The sequence below is a fragment of the Calonectris borealis genome, chromosome 1 (assembly GCF_964195595.1).
Source record: "Calonectris borealis chromosome 1, bCalBor7.hap1.2, whole genome shotgun sequence".
In the NCBI taxonomy this organism is placed as follows: Eukaryota; Metazoa; Chordata; class Aves; order Procellariiformes; family Procellariidae; genus Calonectris; species Calonectris borealis.
The window spans coordinates 4,980,942-5,002,126 of record NC_134312.1 but is presented as its reverse complement, the minus strand read 5'-3'; the positions used below and the strand labels follow the sequence as shown (position 1 = coordinate 5,002,126).

Here is a 21,185-nt window from a genome sequence, read left to right as displayed (position 1 = left end):
CCTCTCCCCAAAACAATACAAGGTTTCTGGAGGATGCCCTCACCACACACACCACTTGGGAAACTCCCTGGGGCACACTGCTTGCATGTTTCTAGTGACCTCGCCAAGCTACAACTGTTTCTCTGGAGGCCAGGCCAGGAGGAGTGACTCACTTGCCTCAACAGCTGCTCACATCTGCCTGCCCTTCCTGCCAGAGGGAGGACGCCTCCAACACCACGTCCCCATGAGCGGCGGCCGCTTCCCCACTGCGCCCTTGAGCCGTGGAAGCCATCGTTGCCGTGCAGGCTGCCAAGCACGCCGATAAACGCTATTACCTCTGTGGGCATTGCAGTATCACCAGTAGTTGGCCATCCCACCCACCAGCAAAAGAGCAGAGTTATTCTTTATAAAAGAGCTCTCAGAAAGCAAGAGCTATTTCTGTTCATCCTAAATTCCTCAGCAGAAGCTACTCCAGGAGCCAGCCTGCAACTGCCAGAAGCTATCTTATCTCAGCGAGTCTCGCCAGTGAGCTGTAGGATATCAGCAGTCGTACACAGAGCACTTCGAAACAGGGTCTGGGTGCCAGGGGAAGGAAGGAAATTCAACCCAGCGATTCAGGTTGTGGTCTCTGCCCAAAAGCCGATGAGAAGCACAGACACCACCTGCCCAGCAAACCCCCAGAACAAAGTCTGCTAGGACTGGAGCCCTTCCTCCCCCCCCATAACTTTTAAGTGTCAAGCTCAGACTACACAAAATACAGTTTTCTACAGCTAAGGGACCATCATCTGGCTGAAAAAAATACAAACGCTGACAAAAATAGGATTCCCAGCTGGGCCTTGTCCTCTAAAAAGGATGCTACCAATTACAGTAAGGAAAGCAAGCTCTTCTAAGCCAAGATTAATTACAATTAAAAACGGGAAAGTTGAAAGAGACAGTGCGGAAGTACCCACCAGCTTCAGCCTGCCACTCCAACAAGCCCACACAGGTTAGTGCAAAAGCTAGCTCATCCCTCAGAAGATACTGCCATCATTTAGGGCAATATTTCAGCAACACTTTATAGGCTGTAATCGCTCTTTGTTAGACAGGGCCAGATCATCCCAGAAAACACCCCTCTGTTGACCTCAGCTACAAACATGGAAAGTCAGTTTGACTTAGCAGGGTCATCGATCCCATGCATGAAGCATCACCCTAGGTCTAGGCAACACGATGGCACGGCTGTGCACAATGGCACCGATGGCTGCACAGTTGTGGTGAAGCACACAGACCATGCCACAGGCTTGCAGTTTGGTCTCAGACACAGAACATCCTTGGTCTTACCTGAGATTCCTCAGTCCTCCGAGCCCGAGGAGTTTCTATGGATCCATTGATGTCCAGGGTGTCCTTCTGCTTGTATTTCCTCATGATCAAGCTGTCCACAACCCAGAACATAATGGCCTTGGGGAGAAAGAAGTTGCATGAACAGATTGCAGAGACCAAAATACAAAGTCATTCAATCACAACTATTTCTTTTCCTTTTGGTTTCTCCATATGTCCAGCCTTGATCCACCTAATTTAATATCTAAATTAACCCTGCATCAAGTGTGTCCATGGGGGTTGGATGAGTCAAATTCCTGAGATCCCTTCTCACATAAATCCTGTTGATGCCATAGTTGCTGAAGACCCAGTGAAGGACGGGGGAAAAAAAAAAAAAAGACCACAATAGGCCAAGTTTCCACCAGGAAATAACCATCTGCTCCATGCCAGGTTCACCTGCTCTGTCCACATCAGTCCCTGGTCAGTTCTTTGAGAACCAGAGTTTGCTTTCAAATAAGGAAATGCAGCCTGGGGTGGGGGGAGAGGCTGGTAGCACAGGCAGGTAAACCCAACTTTGCCACTGCTGCATCCATCCAGGTATAAACTGAAAAGAGTTTGACTCACTCCTTGTCCAGGGCAGATCTGAATATTAACACCTTGTTCTCACTTCCCATTTTAGCAGGAACTAAGCAGCAGGTCAAGGATTATCCAGAATCAGGGGAACCAAGGAAAAAGCTGAGCTTTCAAGAGGTTTTACCAAACTAGTTTTGCAAAAATCAATAGTTCTGGGTAACCTGAACACCTTGCCTTGCTGTAACGCAATTTGAAGTCTAGCCAAATGGCTGGATTGGCAGGTTGACAAAAGTCACCGCTATAGGACCTTAAACGGTTTTGGGGCATTCCCACGCCTGTAGCTTGCTGCCGAGATGCAGCCCTCAGCTAATGAGCCCCAGCTTTCTTCAAAGAGTCAGCCACCCAGCAGCTTGGACAAGGGAGCAGGAATTAGGGACAGAGACCATAGCAAGGCAGTAGTGTCATATTTGTGTATTCATGACAACAAATATATTTGTTTCCACTCCCCTCCACCCTGTCCCAGCCACCTCAGTTACTCAAGGCTGCCCCACGCCAGTTCCTGTACACGCTCCCCATTCGGGGGGGACCATAATTTCCAAACCACCCCACCCAGTGCTTGCAGAGGCATCACTTACATTGACTATAAAAGGCACAACAAGCATGACCAGGACGAGCTCCAGCTGGGGGTTTGGGATGTAACCCAGGAGGATCTGCTGAAGCTGCAGAGCAGAAAGCATTTAGAAGCATTATTTGACCAGCTCTGTTGTGAGATCTTTGCCATAAACTGGTTGCCTTCTTACACCATCAGTCTCCTAGCTAGGGCTCCTCAGCCTTTGCTTCAGCCAAGCTCTTAGAAAGATTACGTGGGCTATTCCTTTAGCCCAGCTGCCAAACACAGGATTTTGTACAGATCAAGAAATAAATACTGCTAGTCTTTCAGTTTAACTACCCGTGACAACTGGTGGGACTTTCCTTGGCTCCTTGGAGCCTAGCTGCAAAATAAGGACACCAGCCATGCGTGACAAGTGTGGAGAGGAATCCAGCAGCATCTCTGGATCTAGCAGGGCGTGCTGATGAACAACATGTTCAGGTCCAAGTCAGCACTGTAGGCTACTGGGTTAGAAGGACAAGCTCTACACAGGAACAGATAAGCGCTCCCAGATTGCTGTAAATAATTTCTCAGTAAAGTCACATCAGCCTGTGAGGTACTAAGCACTACGTGTAAATGCACTCAATGCTGGAGTTACCCATCAACACCCAGAATTGATTTCTATACCCATCACATGAGAGGACGAGAGGAAACGGCCTCAAGTTGCACCAAGGGAGGTTTACACTGGACATCAGGAGAAATTTCTTTCCTGAAAGAGTGGTCAGGCCTTGGAACAGGCTGCCCAGGGAAGTGGTGGAGTCCCCATCCCTGGAGGTATTTAAAAGACGTGTAGATGTGGTGCTTAGGGACATGGTGTAGTGGGCATGGTGGTGTTGAGTTGACGGTTGGACTCGATGATCTTAGAGGTCTTTTCCAACCTTAATGATTCTAGGATTCACACCCACCTGCCACCAGGTATGTGGCTACAACTGCCACAGGATTATTATTTTTATTTTTTTAAAAGAAACTCATGATCAACACAATTACCATTGCATGAGCCCCCATACAGAGGCAGTTGGCGGGGGGGAAGGTGGGGAGGACAGCATACTACTGGGACAGTTCTTTCCAAATTAACCTCTAAGAGTCCCCCTAGTTTAGGCATGGGATCACGAAACACCAACATGAACTGACTTGAGGAGATAATGTAGAAATCCTCTGGCAGAACTGAAGTAGCTCAGCTACCAGTCCAGCCCATTTTATCCTTCCAAGAATGGAAAAGAAAATTAAAGCAGCATTTTATTCCACTAGCTTTTGACTAGCAAGAGAATGTACCAAGAGCCAAACTGTTGTGAAAGTCATGTTTCCCGAAACTTAAGTAATAGCTAATGATTACAGAGAGATGTCAACAAGTCGTAAGGATTACAGACCTATGATGGGGACCACTAATAAAGGCAAAGCTGACAAGAAACAAGCTACAACAGCTGTGGCTAGGAAAAAATACAGCTTAGGAGCTTACCTTTGTCCAACCAGGGATAAGCAGGACAAGGCTAATCACAGTCTTCTCAAAAACCATTATCAGCAAGTAGAGGATACACTGGCCAATCCAGGCAGCAGCTTGTGGAGGGTCACCTGGGAAAACAGCGTATTAAATCTGAGACAGAAGACAGGAGGAGACAGCCTTGCAGAAGAGTTGCCTCACACTTGATACCTGAGCTGATTAGAGGGACAGTGTTCCCATATTGCAAGTTTTGCAGCAAGACAAATACTCGACACCAAACTTTAAACTAGTGGAGAGATTTCCATCTATAGTTGTAGGAGCACATGCCTGGGGTAGAAAGGTTTGGGGTCCCTGCTGGGTGTACAAGTCGTTGCTCCATTGAAGGTCAAAACATACCAAGATCTAGGCTCAAATCTTTCTAGTTTAAAAAAAAAGTCAATCTGACTTGTATTAGAGAAAATTTAGCAGATTTGCATCCCTTACTAGTTGCAGCTCATTTTGCATCTTTGCAAACCGATGCAGAGAGGTAAGCGCAGAAGGGCAAAAATTCACCCCACTTCCATTTGGGCAGACTCCCTTTATCAGGGCAGCTATTTGTCTTTCACACTGCAGCTGTGCTTTTGAATTAAACTTGGCTATAAGCAGGAGAGCCCTCCCTCACGAGACATGACATACCCCACTACCACCACTGGCCTTTTGTTCTAGAAGCTGATTCTCTCCTCCTACTCCTTTTAGGGCTGATTCTGAAATGGAAATGGCAATTAACCAGACCTCTGGTTAATTTGAAGGGCAAGCAAGCAACAAATTTCAGACATGACTCAAAAAGCCCTGCCTACCTAGCAGATGCTAACACTACGTGTATTTATCTGCCTCCTGACCTGCTCTCCGTTCCACCAACCTGCCTCTGAAATCCACCAACAGGAGAAAACCATCACCAAAAACCTTCTTGCCTTGCATCTCCTCCCCCATTGCCTGTCCCCTTCCTAGATCAACAGCTTTGGTGGAGCAAAAGTCCTACAAGTGTCCTACAAGGCAGGTGATCAGCTTCTGTAAAAGGGGAGATACACAGCTCTGGCTCGGCCTGAAATTCCCCACGTTTATCCAGCATCCCCAGCACTTGCAGACACTCCTGGGCTCTCAAGGGCCACAGCCCAGTATGTATCACAAGCGCTTAATGGAAAAGCCATTCCTGGTAACTCTAAGGAGATTCAATCAACTGTTATGAATCTTGGTTTGGATAACAAATATGCTCTCCTCCGCTCGAGGGAAAGGATACACAGCCTTGGAGATGCCCGTTTTCCCTCTCCTTCAGCCACTGATGGGCATTGCCATCCTCCCCATGGTGTTGAGCTACTTTTAGCTGGATGGATACCGGGATTTGAGAGGAGGAAGCCCTGCTTGTGCAAGGGGGCAAGTATCCCATCTCCTCAAAGTACAGACCTCTAAAATCCTATCCACAGGGAAAGCTTGAAAGCTCAGAAACCTCAGCATCCTACTCAAACAGTTCCTTACAAGCATGTGTTGCTTCAGGGCATCAGTCATTTGGTTTCCCCCTTCTCTGGTACCCTTTTGTCAAGGTACCAGAGATTTCATTTCTCTTCACCTCGGCAAACCTAGAAAAGTCCGCAGAGGTGGGTCCCCCCAACTTTCCCCCCACCCTTCCAGTGGATAGGAGCCTCGTAGGAGTAGCTGACAAAATCCTGCAGCATTTTGACCAGAATGGCAGACTGATAATCCCTTCTGAATTAAAGCTAATCCCAAGAGCAATCCCCAAGACCAAGATATTGCTGGACTGACTCTTCTCTATACAAGGACCAGTCAGTATCCTGCACACTCCTCTATAAAAGAAAATATAAATAAACCGATCATTAAAGACATCACCTGCAATTTGCTCCCTGCCAAGCCTTACCCACCCAGTTGCCAGCAACAGCCTGAAAATTTCTGGTCACCGTTTTCAATACAAGAAGCATAAATCTTCAGTCCTAAACAGAATTCGTTTTTTTGCTGATGAAGTGAATGGCTGGTTATGTGATATTCGCTGTCTGAGCAAGACACAGGGGCTCCATTGCCCCAGGTTTTAGAGCAACTCACTCAAAAAGAATCAATGCTAATTAAATATGAATGTTTCCAATGGGGTACTTGCCAAGTAATAAGTAAAAGCATATTTGTACTGTTAACAACGATAATGGTACCATATCTATTACATGTACTTGCTTCAGCCCTCTGTAAGCACCCTGCCAGCTGGTTATCATCTTCCTGGGCTCATCAGAATATCTCAGGTCTGCAAAACTGAGCTACAGTATCTGGCTTAGGAAAGCTGCAGCATTTCCTCCTGCCACCTGAATATAAAGATAACCCCTGGCAACACTTGTTTCCAGCATAACGTGGCCGGAATTTGGAATTGCATCTGTGCAAGAGAACCCAACTCACCCTGAGATACCGATGCTTGACGCGCTGTCGGATGAACGGACTGGGAGCTCTGCCCCACTTTTTTCAGCACAATACTGTTGAGACGTGGCAGGGGAAGACACCACCAGCAGTTTGCAAAAGCACATTTATCCAAACCACTATGCAAACCTCCGGCCACAGAGACCAGCAGCGCATACCAGGATTTAGTAAGAGCTGGTATCCAACCAAGCCCAGCTCTAGGGTGATCTGCTTCCCAGCAAGGGCAAAACAGATTTGCATGTATATTTGTCCTTATTGTATCATTTGTTAGCGATGTACTAGAATATTTGCCTCATTGCAAAGCTACAGCTAGGAAGTAGAGGCATCCAGCTAATGACTCCATGCCAGAGACCTCAGAGTGATCACCTTGCATCCCAGCTTTTTAATTGCTGATTGAGAAGGAAGCAAAGGAGGGGAGAGGGAAGGACTGGGAGGCCAGAGAGGCTGCTGAGCTGGGAGGACAGCAAGCAGAGAGCGCCAGACCAGCAGGCAAGTGCATGGAGGGGGGGAAGGAAGAGGGAGCCAGGAAGGTTACGTGTGAGTGCAACCATCAGAGCCCGCAGAGGATTTCAGAAAGCACATGTCTCCGCTCCCTGGCAGGCAACAGCTTAATGGGTGGTCTGTGGAAGAGACTGGAGCAGTGTTATAGGCAGCTGGCAATTAAAGGCCGGTGTCAGAGAGGCTTCGATCCTCCTGAAGCATGGACAGCCTCTCCCAGTAAGACTCAGGTGCCTGGTTGTCTTTGGCACAGGTTAGGTATAGTGGGGCTTTTTGCCCCATATCCCAAGAGCAACCAATTCTTCTACAAACCCCCAGGTTACCATCACCCATCAGAGCTCCGAGTACAAACAAAACAGGAAAACAAACATCCATCGTGTCCTTCCTGCATTTGAACTCTTTCCCTTTTGCTCTGTGTTGTCAGCTGTGCTCCGTCCCCCATGGGGGACAGGACTAACAGCCACAGGACCCTTTGCAAGACAGCTCTTCTGCGCTGCAGTCACGATGGCACTTGGGGAACACCTCCCTCTGTCACCTCAGCTTGCCCAAAAAGCAGCAGTAGGTTTCAGATCTCTTCCAAATACCTCCCACCTCACACCCTTTTGGGGATAGGGGGTCACTACCATTCATCACCACAAATAGCAGGTTGTGGTTCTTAGTTTGGCATACTGTGCACTAGACAGGTTTTGGATAACCAGGCTGATACACAGACACTAGAAAAGACAACCTGCTTCTTAACCCACCCTAGGCATGGACTTGTCCATGTCTCCAAGGTTAACAGCTCCTCACCCCAAAAAATTTTCCCTTCACTTTCAGTTTGCAAGAAAACCATCAAACTGCTCTTGAGTTTTCTTGAGGTTTGACAACCTTTGGAAAAGGAAAACCTTTTCTCCCTTTGCTAGAGAACAGTTTTTACTGTGCAACTGCAAGATCCCACCTAGGGAACCCCAATTCTCCCAGACCAGAGGTCTGCCCCAGTTAGACCAATTTCACTGGCTAAGCATACAGGGCATGTGCAAATGGTACAGCAAGCCTGCACTACCAAGCAGGACAGACCTGCACCCCTTACTACCCACCACATCCCACCTTGTCAAAAGTGTCTCCATCACAGCATGGAGCTTCAAATATTCATATTTTTCACTCTGGTCTTTTCTGCATCACCTACAGAAGATGCTGTGAATCTCCTCCACAATTAGCAGAACATCAGAACTTCTTGCATATGCAGGGTAGACAGTGGAAGGATATGGAATGAGATCCACAGACCTATGCAGAGGCCAGATTTGGCCACCTGCTCTATCACCTCAGGCAGCTCAAAACTGCTACTGTTTTGCAAGCTCTTCTTCCTTCTTTTCCATTCTGAGCTTTGTTTTCAGACTATGGGATAAGATGTTTCTGTACAGGAATCCATCCTGGAGCACAGAATTAGAGAGGACTTAATTTCCACCCCCTGACAGGAAGATCAGAGGATGTCTCCACAGTTACTTTTTACTGCATCTTGGTCTCCCAAGGACAGGAGGCTGCTCAGTACCAAAATAACTCAGAACAAAGATGAAAATGAAACAGCAGCATGGCCCACAGGGCTGCAAGGATGACTTCAGCTATAAATAGACAGTGGCTCGTTTCCTCTTCACCAAGGAGCTCAGCTGGCTGCTCCTTACCTCAGCAGGTTTGAAGTCATCCAGGGACCATTGATCCACCTCAGAGCAGCCATCATTCAAGTCTAACTCATCACTAATTCATCTAATGCTGACTAACGCCAGTAACATACAAGTCACCGTCTATTGGCATCTCATCAGGTAAGAGGGAGCCTTTGCTGTGGTCCCTGTACAAGCCCAGAAGACAGATTGGCCACATCTCCTCCTTCCACAGTTAGGAAGCAAGGCTGGAAAACTTGAGCTGATCCCAGCTAACCACGCACCTCATTTAGGTGCTGGCTTCCTACAGCAAGATGGTCAAAGGCATCCTCAGATGCAACTTAATGGAACAACGGCTGTCCTGAGGTGCCCTGCTCCATGGATGGGAGAGGATTCCTCTTGCATCAAGTGTTCCCATTATATAAATCTACGTGAGTGCCTACAGGACTGCTTCTGCCACAAAGATTGCCAGCCAACAAAAACTAATCTGCTACCTGGAGGCAAAGAAAAAAAAAAAAAAAAAGAGATGCCCTCCTCTTTGCCGTGTTCAGAGCTTCCCTTTCCTTGTAGGAGAGTGGGGAACAGGTCCAAAGGATCTTTGCAGCCTCCGCATCACACCTGTTAGGAGATTACGTGTATCATGCTCCCTTTGAACACTTCCAGTTCTTGTCTCCAGTCCTAGCTGGAAGGTAACCCAGGACATCAGCTCTACACAGTGACTCTACCACCAACCTCTCCTTTTAGCTTAAAGAACACCCTTTGCTCAAATCTTCTTATAGCCATCTCCCACCCTAATAGAAATAAAGATCCTCCTTCACCCTGAAGGATGCACACGCTGCAATTGGACCGTTCTCCTCCAGCAGCGCTGCTGGTGCTCCTCACCCCACCATCACCAGTACCTCCCTGGTGCAGACCTGGGACCACTGGTGTCTGCAAGAACATCACACACGTCTCATATTCGGTTTGTGCGTGGGAGCCCAACTGCTCACAGAGCAAAAGCAGCACTGCTTGAGGTATTTGAGTTGTTACCACACAACAGGATTAGTTTTAATCCAGGCTGTCTAATGTACCAAGCTGTCAGCACAGCCCACACGTTACTGCCAGGCAGCTTTATTTACGGTCTTTTGGGGACTGCGTGCGCACTGAGCAGGTAGGAAAAAAGCTTAACCACAGCCAAAGCAAGAGGGCTCAGGGCAGTGAGGAAAAGAGAATATTTGAAAGCACTGAAAGTTGCACTGGGTGACATGGTGGGGATAGAAAAAGTCATAAAAACCTCTTAAGAGATACTCAAACAGTACCTCCAAACCCAAGGGATCTATTTATCAGTGCCAAGTCGAGAGGAGGGTAAGACATAGCAGGAAAGCATCTGAATTGCACAGAAGTGCTCACTGAGGGCAAGAACAGGTTTTCAGCCATTGCCACCTGACCAGCAATTGCACCAGTTAAGGGCAGGACAAGTTGGCATCAGAGCAGCCAGATGGGTCCAGCGGACATCCCAAACCCTCACTGGCGTGTTCTGCATCTGAACTACAAGAAAGGGTACAGGTGGCACCAGTCCCCAGTTTGCAGTGTCACACCACTGCTCTGGGTCTTCGGTCCCTGGAGATCCTGCCGTTGCATGGGGGTAAACACCGCTGCTACCACCCAGATGCAGGAAGGTTCAAAGGTTTGCACCTCTGCTCAGAGCAGAGGACCTGACCGCACACTTCACCATTTGAGGATGATCCTCAGTCCTCTCCTTACTTTTTCCTCCCTGGTCCTGGAGGTGGAAAGGCCAAGCGCGCTGAGGACAGGACAGCCCCTCAGGTTAGAGCTATTTTCAGCAGTATTTCCTCAAGCCTTAGCAGCCAGCTCCCTCGGCTGCTTCAGGACGTGGGAATATTTGTTACGGAAATTTTGTACAACATCACAACAGGGCCAAAAGCAGCCTACACAGGTCCTCAGTTAAACTCAGCAGCTGGCACAGAGCATATTCTCCTATAACTAAATTTGACCAGCAGAGTTCAACAGGCCACTAAACAGACTTTAAAGGCCTCCAAGCAACATGCCTTTCCATTTCCAGACAGTGAATGAGCACAAAGCGTCAAGCTTAGACTAGTGAGAGTCCGCAACCAGAGTCATACACAAGGCAGCATCCAGGTGGGCATCCAGAGAGGCGTTTTCAAGCAAGAACACCCTCTTTTTCTCCCCATCATTTCTTAATGCTCCTCTTCAGCATTTTACTTGCACATTGCAGAAACTACCTCTTAATGCAAATTCATGGCGTTTGCTTAACTAAAAGAAACACTTCAGTATTTCTAAAGTAATACTTTAGCGTTATTAGACACAACTACAATGCCAGGACACTGCAGCCATCCAGAGGTTCCCTCTAGAGAGCTGCTAATTGCCATGGGAATGAGTGAGGGAGAAGAGGGATGGAGCAGTTTGGAGGCGGGCCACAAAGCTGAACCAGGCTTCATCTGCACGCTCTGACTCCAGCCAGCATCTCCCCTGCTCAGCCTGTACAGACCCAGCAGCACCTCCAGGACCATGGGTATTCACCCCTCAAGTCCTTTGCAGCTCTGTTCTCCCTGCAGAAGTCCCCTACAGGGAAAGCACCTATAGACATGGCCTCCTGCCACCCCGGCTAGAGCAATGGTGCACAGAACATTCATGGAGTTTGTTAGCTTTGAGCATGTGCAAGGCAATCATCATTCTCCAAAGCCTACTTGAACCAAGATGAAGAATAAACCTCTCCAATCTTTGATCTTAGGAGCCAAGCATCTGCAGAAGAGACGGCAGCCTTTTAAAATAGTTTCCTGTGCTTAGAGGCAGCCCAAAGAGTAATCAAGAGCTGTTGGGAAAAGATGGAGGAACATAAACATATAGGAGCCTTTGACTCGCCACTAGCTAAAAACCAGGTCATCCCTGGCTGCGGCAGTCTTGACTAAGAGCTCAGGCACAAGAGAGGCTGATCTCAGAATGGGTGTCTCCTGTTTTTTTTTTTTTTTTTAAATATGAAAGTAATTGATTTTTCTAAACAGCTCTGGACAGCTGGATGCTTAAAATAGCAGCGTAGATCTAGGTGCTTTCCTTTCCCTTTTCTTTGCTTTTATTAATGCAGCTATTGCAGTCACACAGGGAGAACCACCGGGGGCCCTGGAGACAGGCGTACCAACAGCAGAGCAGAAGGGACTGCTGGAGCCCAAAACTGAGGATAACTGCAGCGGTTTGTATCACTTGCAGGGATGCAGCCAACAGCTGGAGGGTCAGAAAGGAAGCAGTTGCAACAGATTTTTTTTTTTTGCTCTAAGACCATGCAAGTAGATGGGTACTGGCTATACTGGACAGAGACACAACTGTTCTTTCCTGATAATCGAAGCAATGGCACTCGGCACTGCCTGCAACGTGGATTTGGTGCTTTCCTGCCCTTCCTCCTCTGCAGGACTGCAGAAGATGCTTTTGCTCCTCAGGAGAATTGAGGAAAGCAACATAAAGTCTGGTACAGCAATTAGACCAAAAAATGAATCATATTTCTGGAGCCTGTATCAAACTGTACAAAGTTTACTAGCATCTTCCAAACTGTTTTGGAAGTTACTTAACACCCGCGATGAGGATAGCAGCGTTTTGCTTCCCTAGCCCTGCAGCAGGATTGCATTGGATACGCCACTTGACTCCCACCTAACTCTTCCACCGTGGCCACTCTGGCCAGAGACCTGCACCAAGAGCAGTGCTTGGTGGACGAGATATTTAATCCCCAATTCAAGAGCTAAATTCAAGCAACAGCAGAAACTTTTTTTTTATTAATGAAAGCAAGATTTCCTCAGAGGAGTGAGCTGTTTCTGTAGTCTAAGCCAGCCTTCATGAGGGGCCAGCGACAGCTCAACAGAAGTTCATTACTGCTCTGCAAGGTTAAAGCAAGCTGTCGATACACTTTAATATTTCCTTGCTTCTGCTTAATTGCAAATGTGGCGCGTGAGGCTGTGCCCCGGGATGGCTGTAGTGGGGCTTCAAGTCCTCATTGCTCAAAAGGGGAAAAAACGCCAGTCCCTGAACCAAGAATATCTAGAGTCCTCTGCTGCCTCACCTGAATGACTTTAGCGCTCTGTGCTTGGCTCCTCAGCTCTGAGAAAGAGCCATTAGAGGGGAAAAAAAAAAAAGGTAGTCCCCACAAATGCATGCTGTCAGGATGCTGAACCTGCTCTGGAGACCACTGCAACCTTTAAAGCCACTCTCAGGTTTGATGAGAACCAGCCCTGTCACATCCCATCATTTCAACGCATCTGTTGTCATCTCATTCCGACTCTGTAACTGCTTCTGTTGTCTCACAAACCCAACCATCCCCTTCATCCTGTGCCATGACCCATTTACACGTGCTGAACGTGATCCTGAGTAAGAGCTCACAAGTCAATGGGATCTCTGCACTAATCCCAGCTTGGTCCAAGTTCCACCAGCTGAGTTATTAGACCAGCTGCTAAAAATACAAAGGAATATAGAATAGACCTTCAGAATAGACTTAATGATGAAGGTCTTAAAGGTGGGAAAGCGATTGGTATGAATAGGATATATTTTCGAAAGAAGGACTGAATTCATCTTTTTATTAGATGTAATTTAAAATAGGCAAAAGGGTAATTTTTCCCCTTCCTGCAGCCACGGAGAAGCACTGTTCTCCTGGACGCCGGCTCTGCTCTTTCTGAAGGGAAGTGCTACCCTCTAGTGGGGCTGGCCGAGAAAAGCCTTTCTGAAACTTCTCCATCTCAAGGCAGGAATCAAAGCACAGAGAGGCCAGACTCAGGCACACTTTATTTTTTTTTTTGTTAAAATCAACTGGCAAAAAAAAAATCCCCTCCAAAGCCCCACAAGTCATTTGAGAACTCAGTTCTGGAGCCAGGCTGTGTCCTGCTGATGCCTACTACAGCTCAAGGCAAATGCAAGAAGAACTCCATGTTTTGAACTGAGAGGCTAGGGAAAAAACCCGGAAGAACGCCACAAAAAAATCACCACCACCCCCAAAGCCCTTAGTTTATCATATATGCATGTCCTGGGGTATAAATCCACCCAAGGAAACATTCAACCTTTCATCACCAACCTGCTACGCCCAAGAGCGCTTGGCAAGGCAGCAGAGTTACCTGTGACCTAGTGACATCCCAGCATTTAACACGCTGATCGCTCCCGCACTCTGAGCTCCTTGCAGAAGGGATCCATGGGCCGAGGCCAACTGTACGAGGTTCAACAAGGCCAAGTGCCGGGTCCTGCACTTGGGCCACAACAACCCCAGGCAACGCTACGGGCTTGGGGAAGAGTGGCTGGAAAGGTGCCCAGAGGAAAAGGACCTGGGGGTGCTGGTCGACAGCCGGCTGAACATGAGCCGGCAGTGTGCCCAGGTGGCCAAGAAGGCCAACGGCATCCTGGCCTGTATCAGAACTAGTGTGGCCAGCAGGAGCAGGGAGGTGATCGTGCCCCTGTACTCGGCACTGGTGAGGCTGCACCTCGAATCCTGTGTTCAGTTTTGGGCCCCTCACGACAAGAAGGACATGGAGGTGCTGGAGCGTGTCCAGAGGAGGGCAACGAAGCTGGTGAAGGGCCTGGAGCACAAGTCTGATGGGGAGCGGCTGAGGGAACTGGGACTGTTTAGGCTGGAGAAGAGGAGGCTGAGGGGAGACCTCATCGCGCTCTACAACTACCTGAAAGGAGGTTGTAGCGAGGTGGGGGTTGGTCTCTTCTCCCAAGTAACAAGCGATAGGACGAGAGGAAATGGCCTCAAGTTGCGCCAAGGGAGGTTTAGATTGGACATTAGGAGAAATTTCTTTCCTGAAAGAGTGGTCAGGCCTTGGAACAGGCTGCCCAGGGAAGTGGTGGAGTCCCCATCCCTGAAAGTATTTAAAAGACGTGTAGATGAGGCGCTTAGGGACATGGTTTAGTGGGCATGGTGGTGTTGGGTTGACGGTTGGACTCGATGATCTTAGAGGTCTTTTCCAACCTTAATGATTCTATGGTAACAAAAGCAGGCTGCTCACATGTTTTATCCCCAAACTGTAGTTTCTGCCCTTTTCTCCTCCCCATTCATAGCTGACAGTAAACAAGCCGGAGTGGTTTGACACCTACCATATTCTCCGAAGACCAGGTACGTGTACTTCTTATGCTGCACGATCCAGGAGACAACTTTCACACCAAGCCAGATCAGCAGCATCCCCAGCGTGGCATCAAGGATGAAATTAATAAGGTAGCTAAGAGCAGAGGAAAATTCAGGTTTCAGTTGTGTTCTTAAGTCGTATTCAAAATCTTTTTTTTTTTCATTATGGGAATCCATAAAAAACCCCCAAGATTTCAAAAATCCCCACTTAATAGTCCAAGCTCACTTCCTTTCTCTTTTATTGGATTCACCTATAGCCTTACCAGCAATTTTTTAGTTTAAAGGCCTGTTCAGCAGAGAAAGGAGCAGGCTCCACCAACTCTCCGGCATTGCTCATTTGTTCATACAACATTAAATACTTCCTAGGCTAGCCTTGCTCAAGAGTTACCCTAAAAAAGGAGGCTTTCCAGTGGCAGCATCTTTTGTTCTTATTAGGATGATATCCCAAGTTTCAGGGAAACAGAACCAAACATTTTTGGAATTTCATATAAGAAAATGGAAGCTTCTTGGACACCACAGCTGCTCTGCAAATTGGGCAGGAGAAGAGGCAAAAAGTCCATTTTACTGAGCAGCTGCAAGAGGCTGCTATGAGACAGACTGAGAGGCAGAGAGTCTTGGGAGAGGCAACAAGCCCTGGCTCAACAGGAGGCATCCTGGGGTCCCCAAAAACCTCTGGTTCTGGGTCCCCACTGCAGATCCAGGAGCTGAACCCATTCTCACCAGGAGATTTGAGCCTGATGGATTTGCTCTGCAGTTTTGGATATTTAAGCCTTGCTGGACAGAATGCCAGAGGCTGGAGACCTGCAGGGACCTTCTGGGGATTGCAGGGTCCAAGCTCTAATCCAGGGCTTGGTATTTTAATGAACTCCAGAGGAAGGGGTGGGGGGGTGGGGGGGAATCACTCAGACTAATGTTTTCTGGCCAGTTTTCCATTATTGGAATATTTTCTGGCCAGATTTCTACAGCGTGAAGAAAATACCAAGCACGGAGCTACAGGAATGAACATTTCCTTTTCCAGAACTTGATACTGCCTCTGAATAAAGACACTGAAAATAACAATCTGCTTTTGATATCCATTTTGAAAACATGACATTAAGTTTTTTTACATCCAGAGGCTCAGACTAGCTTATTACAGTTTCCAGCTGCTGAAGTCGGAGTACTCCAATACAAACATGAGGCTCTGGTGGTTTATACTGGGCAGGACACGTAGCATACGAGCCTCAAAGCCCAGAGACAGGGCTTCAGAGTGTTAAGCTGCCTGGTTCAGGATGACAAGTCAGGCAGCACAGGGAAACGTAAAACACACATTAAGGGAAAAAAAAAAGAAAACAAAACTGAAGGGCACAGCATAAGCACAAAACAGTTTATTTTAAAACAGTGTTTGTTTAAAAACCAACAATGAATCATATCAGAGGTTATATTTAGCCCCAAACCTGTGTCTGTTTAAAGAAACATATCAAGGTGCAGCACTTTATAGAAAGGAGATGGGCCAGAAGGTTTTCAGCAGCATTTTGAAGCCAAGAGTTGTTTCTCAAAACAGGATAAAGTTAATTCTAAACTAAATTTGCAGCTGCGAAGTGGCTGGTCTGAAGTAACGATGGTACTTCTACCTTAAATCAGAAGTCTGGCTTAGAAAGCCCCCAAACAGGACTATGGGAATAGATGTAGGTGCAACTGAATATCCAAAAAAAAAAAAATATCCTGACATTGGACAAAGGCCTTCACCCACACCGTTAGGAAAGCATTCTCAATACTGCTCCGAGACCAGCCAAATTGCAAAGCCTGGTGTGCAAACAAATGGCACATTTAACAGTTGCAATTGCACGGGGCACCGCTGCGTCATTCACTGCAGCCTTTTCCCAGTGTATTTCAAGGTGCTTTTAATCCTCAAAAAACACATAGTCGCCCTGCCTCGTCTCCGTCAGACCAGGAGACAACCCCGAAAATAAACTCTGCATGGTTTATCCCCACCTAGTACTTTAAATGGATCCGTTTCCACCATATATGATGTTTTCCAACAGGCTTGCTTCCTCCTTTTACAGATGTAGGAGATGAACGCAAACACCTTGTGTACTTACAGAGAGCAAGGGTCCTCTTCAGTGAGATCCGACAGAAAAATATTGGCAAAGTGGATGAAGAGGGCACCGATTGCTTGCTTGGAGGTATCGTAAAACCTGGAGAGAAGACGACATAAAGATTTATGCCCTGGAGCACCAGCAGCCACCCAAGTGAAGGCCCTGCATGAATCTGCTTTCCTCCAAGATGCATTCCTGATGCCCAAGAAGTTGCACATGGTGAAAATGAGCAGGTTGGCTGACTCCAAATACTTAAGAAAAAAGCACTTCAGCATGTAGCAGCTCAGTCTCGCAGATCTGCACCCGACATTTGCTGCCGAGTTTCAGCCTGCAGCGAAGGGCAGTTCACCCCCCAGCCCAGCCTCAGTTTCTCCAACCAGCAGTAGGTGCAGGGAAGGTGTTCAGCTACTTATGATTTTTTGCACCTCCCCACAGGGAATTGGATTGAATTCCCAAATTATTTTAGAAGAAGAACCAAACTGAGAAGACTAACAGGCTTTTCATCACCAACGTTGGCTGGTAGCTCCGTGCTGCCAAGCCAGCCTGACCATATGCTGAGCCCACCCAGACGCCCACCTCTTGGCAGCCAGTAAATCCTACAAGACAGAGATGCTTTGTAGAGGTGTCCGAAGCTGACAGCAATACCCAGCTTCCCGACGTCAACACACAGCCCAACATGTTGCCTGGTCCATGACTGAGCTGGGTCAGGGGACATCGAAGTGATTAACCGAATTTAAGAACAGAACTTGACCCTGTCTGGGAGACAGCCCATGTGCAGGTATGCCAGCAGACTGGAGAGGACCATAGCCTCTCGGTTCAGTCATCTACAGTAAAATCAAGCTTTTCTGGAGGAATTAGGCAGGGAATTTTACTTCTAGGGAGCACCAGCTGCTTTATGGAGGTTTCCTTGGGAAGCAGCAGCAAAGCATTTCATTTAATGACTAAATACCGTGCAGGATATTGAGAGGACCTAGAAGATTGTTAGCATAAGAGGAAAATAATATTACAGATACATGGCTTTTTCAAGCTCCAAATTAAAAATCTCACCATATCCTCCAGGGACGCCTCTCTTCCTTTGGTTCTTTAAATCGTTTTACTGCAAAGAAAATCAGAGAGGTTACGTTAACCAGCAGAGCTCAACCGATAGACGTGTGCAGTCTGTGCTGATCTTCAATGCAAAAGCAGTCAAAAAAAATCTGGAGGACCCTCAGCATTTGGCAGTCTAAAGCTGAGCAAAGCCAAAGGACCCACCTCCAAAGTGACCAGAGGCAATCATGCACCCACAGGTCAGAAGGATGAACAGTGGAGGTGTTTGGGAGGTAGGTGTGTGCTTCTGGTGTCCTTCAGCAGCAGGGAGAAGTGGGAAGCTAGGGAGGGTTCACCACTACCTACCAGCTCTGGTAAGTCTTCCAGGCAAATTGAACTTATGGTAGCAACAGTGAAATGATATGGCCCAACAGTCCGTTAAGCCTTTGAGCCAGAGCAGCACAATAAAGCCACCTCCTCCTTGCAGCTAAGAGGACCACAGGACCTTCGAGGAAGCAGGACCCTGCACACATCTCCAGCATAAAGCTACCACTGCCAAACCCCAAAACCCTGCGAGCTGGCATGGTTCCAAGCTTGTGCCAACTAGTATTAAAGCATTATTTCATTACACAACGTTTTGCATGCCCACTGGCTACCACTGTGGAGCAGTAGTCTGAGACACATGGCTTCAGTACCACCAACCATACGCCCTGAAAGAGATGTTTGCAGCAACTCTTCCTTCCTTGAAAGGATTCAAGGTCAGGTTGGACGTGGCTCTGAGCAACCTGATCTAGTTGAAGATGTCCCTGCTCATTGCAGAAGGGTTGGACTAGATGAGCTTTCAAGGTCCCTTGTAATCCAAACTACTCTGTGATTCTTTAAATGAAGCCCCTGTGGCCATAGATGAGTTTGCTCCTTGCAGCCCTTCAGGTCTCTCCTCCTCTAAGGAGTCCTCCGGTGCTGCCCATTGCAGTTGTTGCTCTGAGCTTTCTCTAGTTACTACCTGGAGATAACAGCAAGTTGGATTTTTACCTAGTTTTGCTCAGAGTGGGGTCTGAGCATTGCAGAAGCATCTCAAAGGGTCCCAGTTAGTTTGTCAGAGATTGGATGCTCTCCTTGGGTTCAACCAGCTTTTACGTGCACAAATAGGGGCTGCTAATGGAAAAGTACCAAGGACCACATCCCACGCAGAAGTCGTTTTTGACTGTTTTGCTGTCCCTCCACCTAGGAGCCCATTTTAGAAAGTACCACCTACCAGGCCAACTCTTCTCCCTTTAAATCTACAGGTACAAGCAGAGCTGGAAGTGGCTTTTCCACTACATTAGATTTATTAATTAGAAGAAAAAAAAACCCCAGAAGTAAAGGGCATTCAGTGGCACTCTCTTGCTTTATGGTAAAGTTGCTAACATCTAGGGCTAGAGACATCGCCGTTACAGCTGCTGCCCCAAGCACGTTGCCTCCAAACCTCAGGCAGACATGGAGGGTGCAGATCCCTGACCTTGCCTCGGCTGCTGGAACCACTCTCCTCCTCACCAGTGCTAATGAGCTCAAGATGGACAGCAGGTTAAATCTGCCACAATCGGTTCCCAAACACGCTGCCAGCTTCAATGGGATTCAGAGTTAAAAATAATGAGCTGTGACTTTTTTTTGAGGGAAATGGAAAAAAAATAATAATTCAGTGCATCCTCTCCAACTCCTGACAGTCCGGCCAGGGATGCGAGCCGAGCGGCTGCCTGGTGGTGCCATCTAGTGAAACCAGGAGCCTGAAAGCAGCAGACACATGAGTATGAACCAACATGCAACGTACAACCCTGTTAGAGAAACCACCCCAAGAGTACATATTGTAAGCACTAATCACCAAATCTTACCCACCCCAGCCGTGCCCGATACCAGGCAGATCATTGCAATGAGTACCGAAGAGTACGCAGACTGCAGAAGCCCAAACAGACCATCAATTAATCTGGTTTATCATCACTAAGTCTTCACCCTTGAGAGCCCTGTAGCCTACGCTGCTCCTTTAAAAAGCAACCAAAAGCCGGAACAGACACACACCATCCCACTTGTCACAGCTATTCTTTCTTCATCCCCCCCCCCCAGCAACATGTAATCAGCCACTGCCTTCAAACTTACAACCAGCAAAGGGACTTTTTTCACTGCTGACAGGTCTTGGCACGTGAGGACGCTTCCCAGGGCAACTTGGGGATATGAAGACAGGACCCAGAGTGCCACAGATGAAAGCCGGGACATCAGAGCCACATGCTTCTGCCTGCTCTCCAGCGGGGTAAGGAGATGCATTTTTATAGACATGAGTTTCCTCACTGCAGGAAAGGGCACAAGCAACACCTCTGGTCCATTTTAGATCACTAACACTGCTGGTAAGGCCAGCACAATTTTAAACACAACTTGGTATCCAGCTCTTTCCACTTCACCCGCTGGTTAGTCTTTCAGTTAGTGCAACTGTGGAGAAGCTAACAACTTCTGTCCAAGTAAAAACTGCCCTTTTAGAGCCAGGAACTGATCCAATCCAGGCACACCACAGTAGCTGGTCCCATGGGCATCCCATAAAATCCCCACGGGGAATCTGAATGACTCGGGTTATAACCTGAAACAAGGTTTTTTTTCCTCCCCTATTCAGTGGGGAAATACACAGCTTTGAGAGCACAACTCACAGGCTTCATGGACCAGAAAACAAACCCACCCCCAAAAGTAGAGCCAGCAGCAGGCTCAGTAAAGGCTGGGAAGAAGCACAAAAACATTAGCTGGATACAGCTAATTTCTAAATAAAGGGCTCTCTGCTGTTCTGCCTCTGGATGGTAATTAACTGATCTGTACTCGAGCACTCAGCCTGCCAGCTGGAGCCCGACCATCTGCCCCAAGGGCAGCCGGCTCATTCCCCTGGGAAACGCCTTCCTGGCCCAGCCTGGAAGGATGCAGAACTTCCCTGCCAGAGGCCTTGACATTTCAGAAGTACAACTTTGTACTTCTTTCACTGGCAAGGTGACAGGGCGATATATGAAGAGATGATCCCCCTGACCCCAGGACTTCGGTCAGGCACATGCCGTGTTTTCCGTGCCACTCTCAAATCCACAGAAAACTCCAATGACCTGATCCACTCTTGCCATTAACGAATAACGAAGCAGCAGTCACTTCAAGTTACACCAGGCATTACTGCAGCAGTTTGTATCCTATCCCTGTCCAGAAAAGACACCTGGTTTCCTTTATCCAGCTGAATCTCACCACGAGATATCCCTGCAGCAATAACTTCCATCAGCACAAACAAGGTCCATCGTCACTGATGCCCTTCAGAGGGCCACTTGCATTTCACCCGCCTAAAGCAAGAGATCCATGGACCAACCAAGCTGTTTGAGGGGCCAGAAGTATTTAAACCAAACCTAATAAGCTTGCTCAGCTCATGGGGCAAAGAGCCTGATGCTGCAGAGAAGCTGTCGGAGGGGTCTGC

At 47.8% G+C, this 21,185-nt stretch overlaps 1 protein-coding gene across 1 annotated transcript in view; it reads right to left on the bottom strand.

Annotated features, from left to right (window-relative positions):
* LOC142081418 (store-operated calcium entry regulator STIMATE-like) overlaps positions 1-21,185 on the bottom strand; it is a 37,487-nt gene that overhangs the window by 5,507 nt on the left and 10,795 nt on the right. The window contains 6 exon segments of the mRNA XM_075148178.1: positions 1,297-1,413; positions 2,481-2,564; positions 3,951-4,063; positions 14,597-14,718; positions 16,703-16,798; positions 17,747-17,795. Coding sequence (XP_075004279.1) covers positions 1,297-1,413; positions 2,481-2,564; positions 3,951-4,063; positions 14,597-14,718; positions 16,703-16,798; positions 17,747-17,795 — 581 coding nt within the window.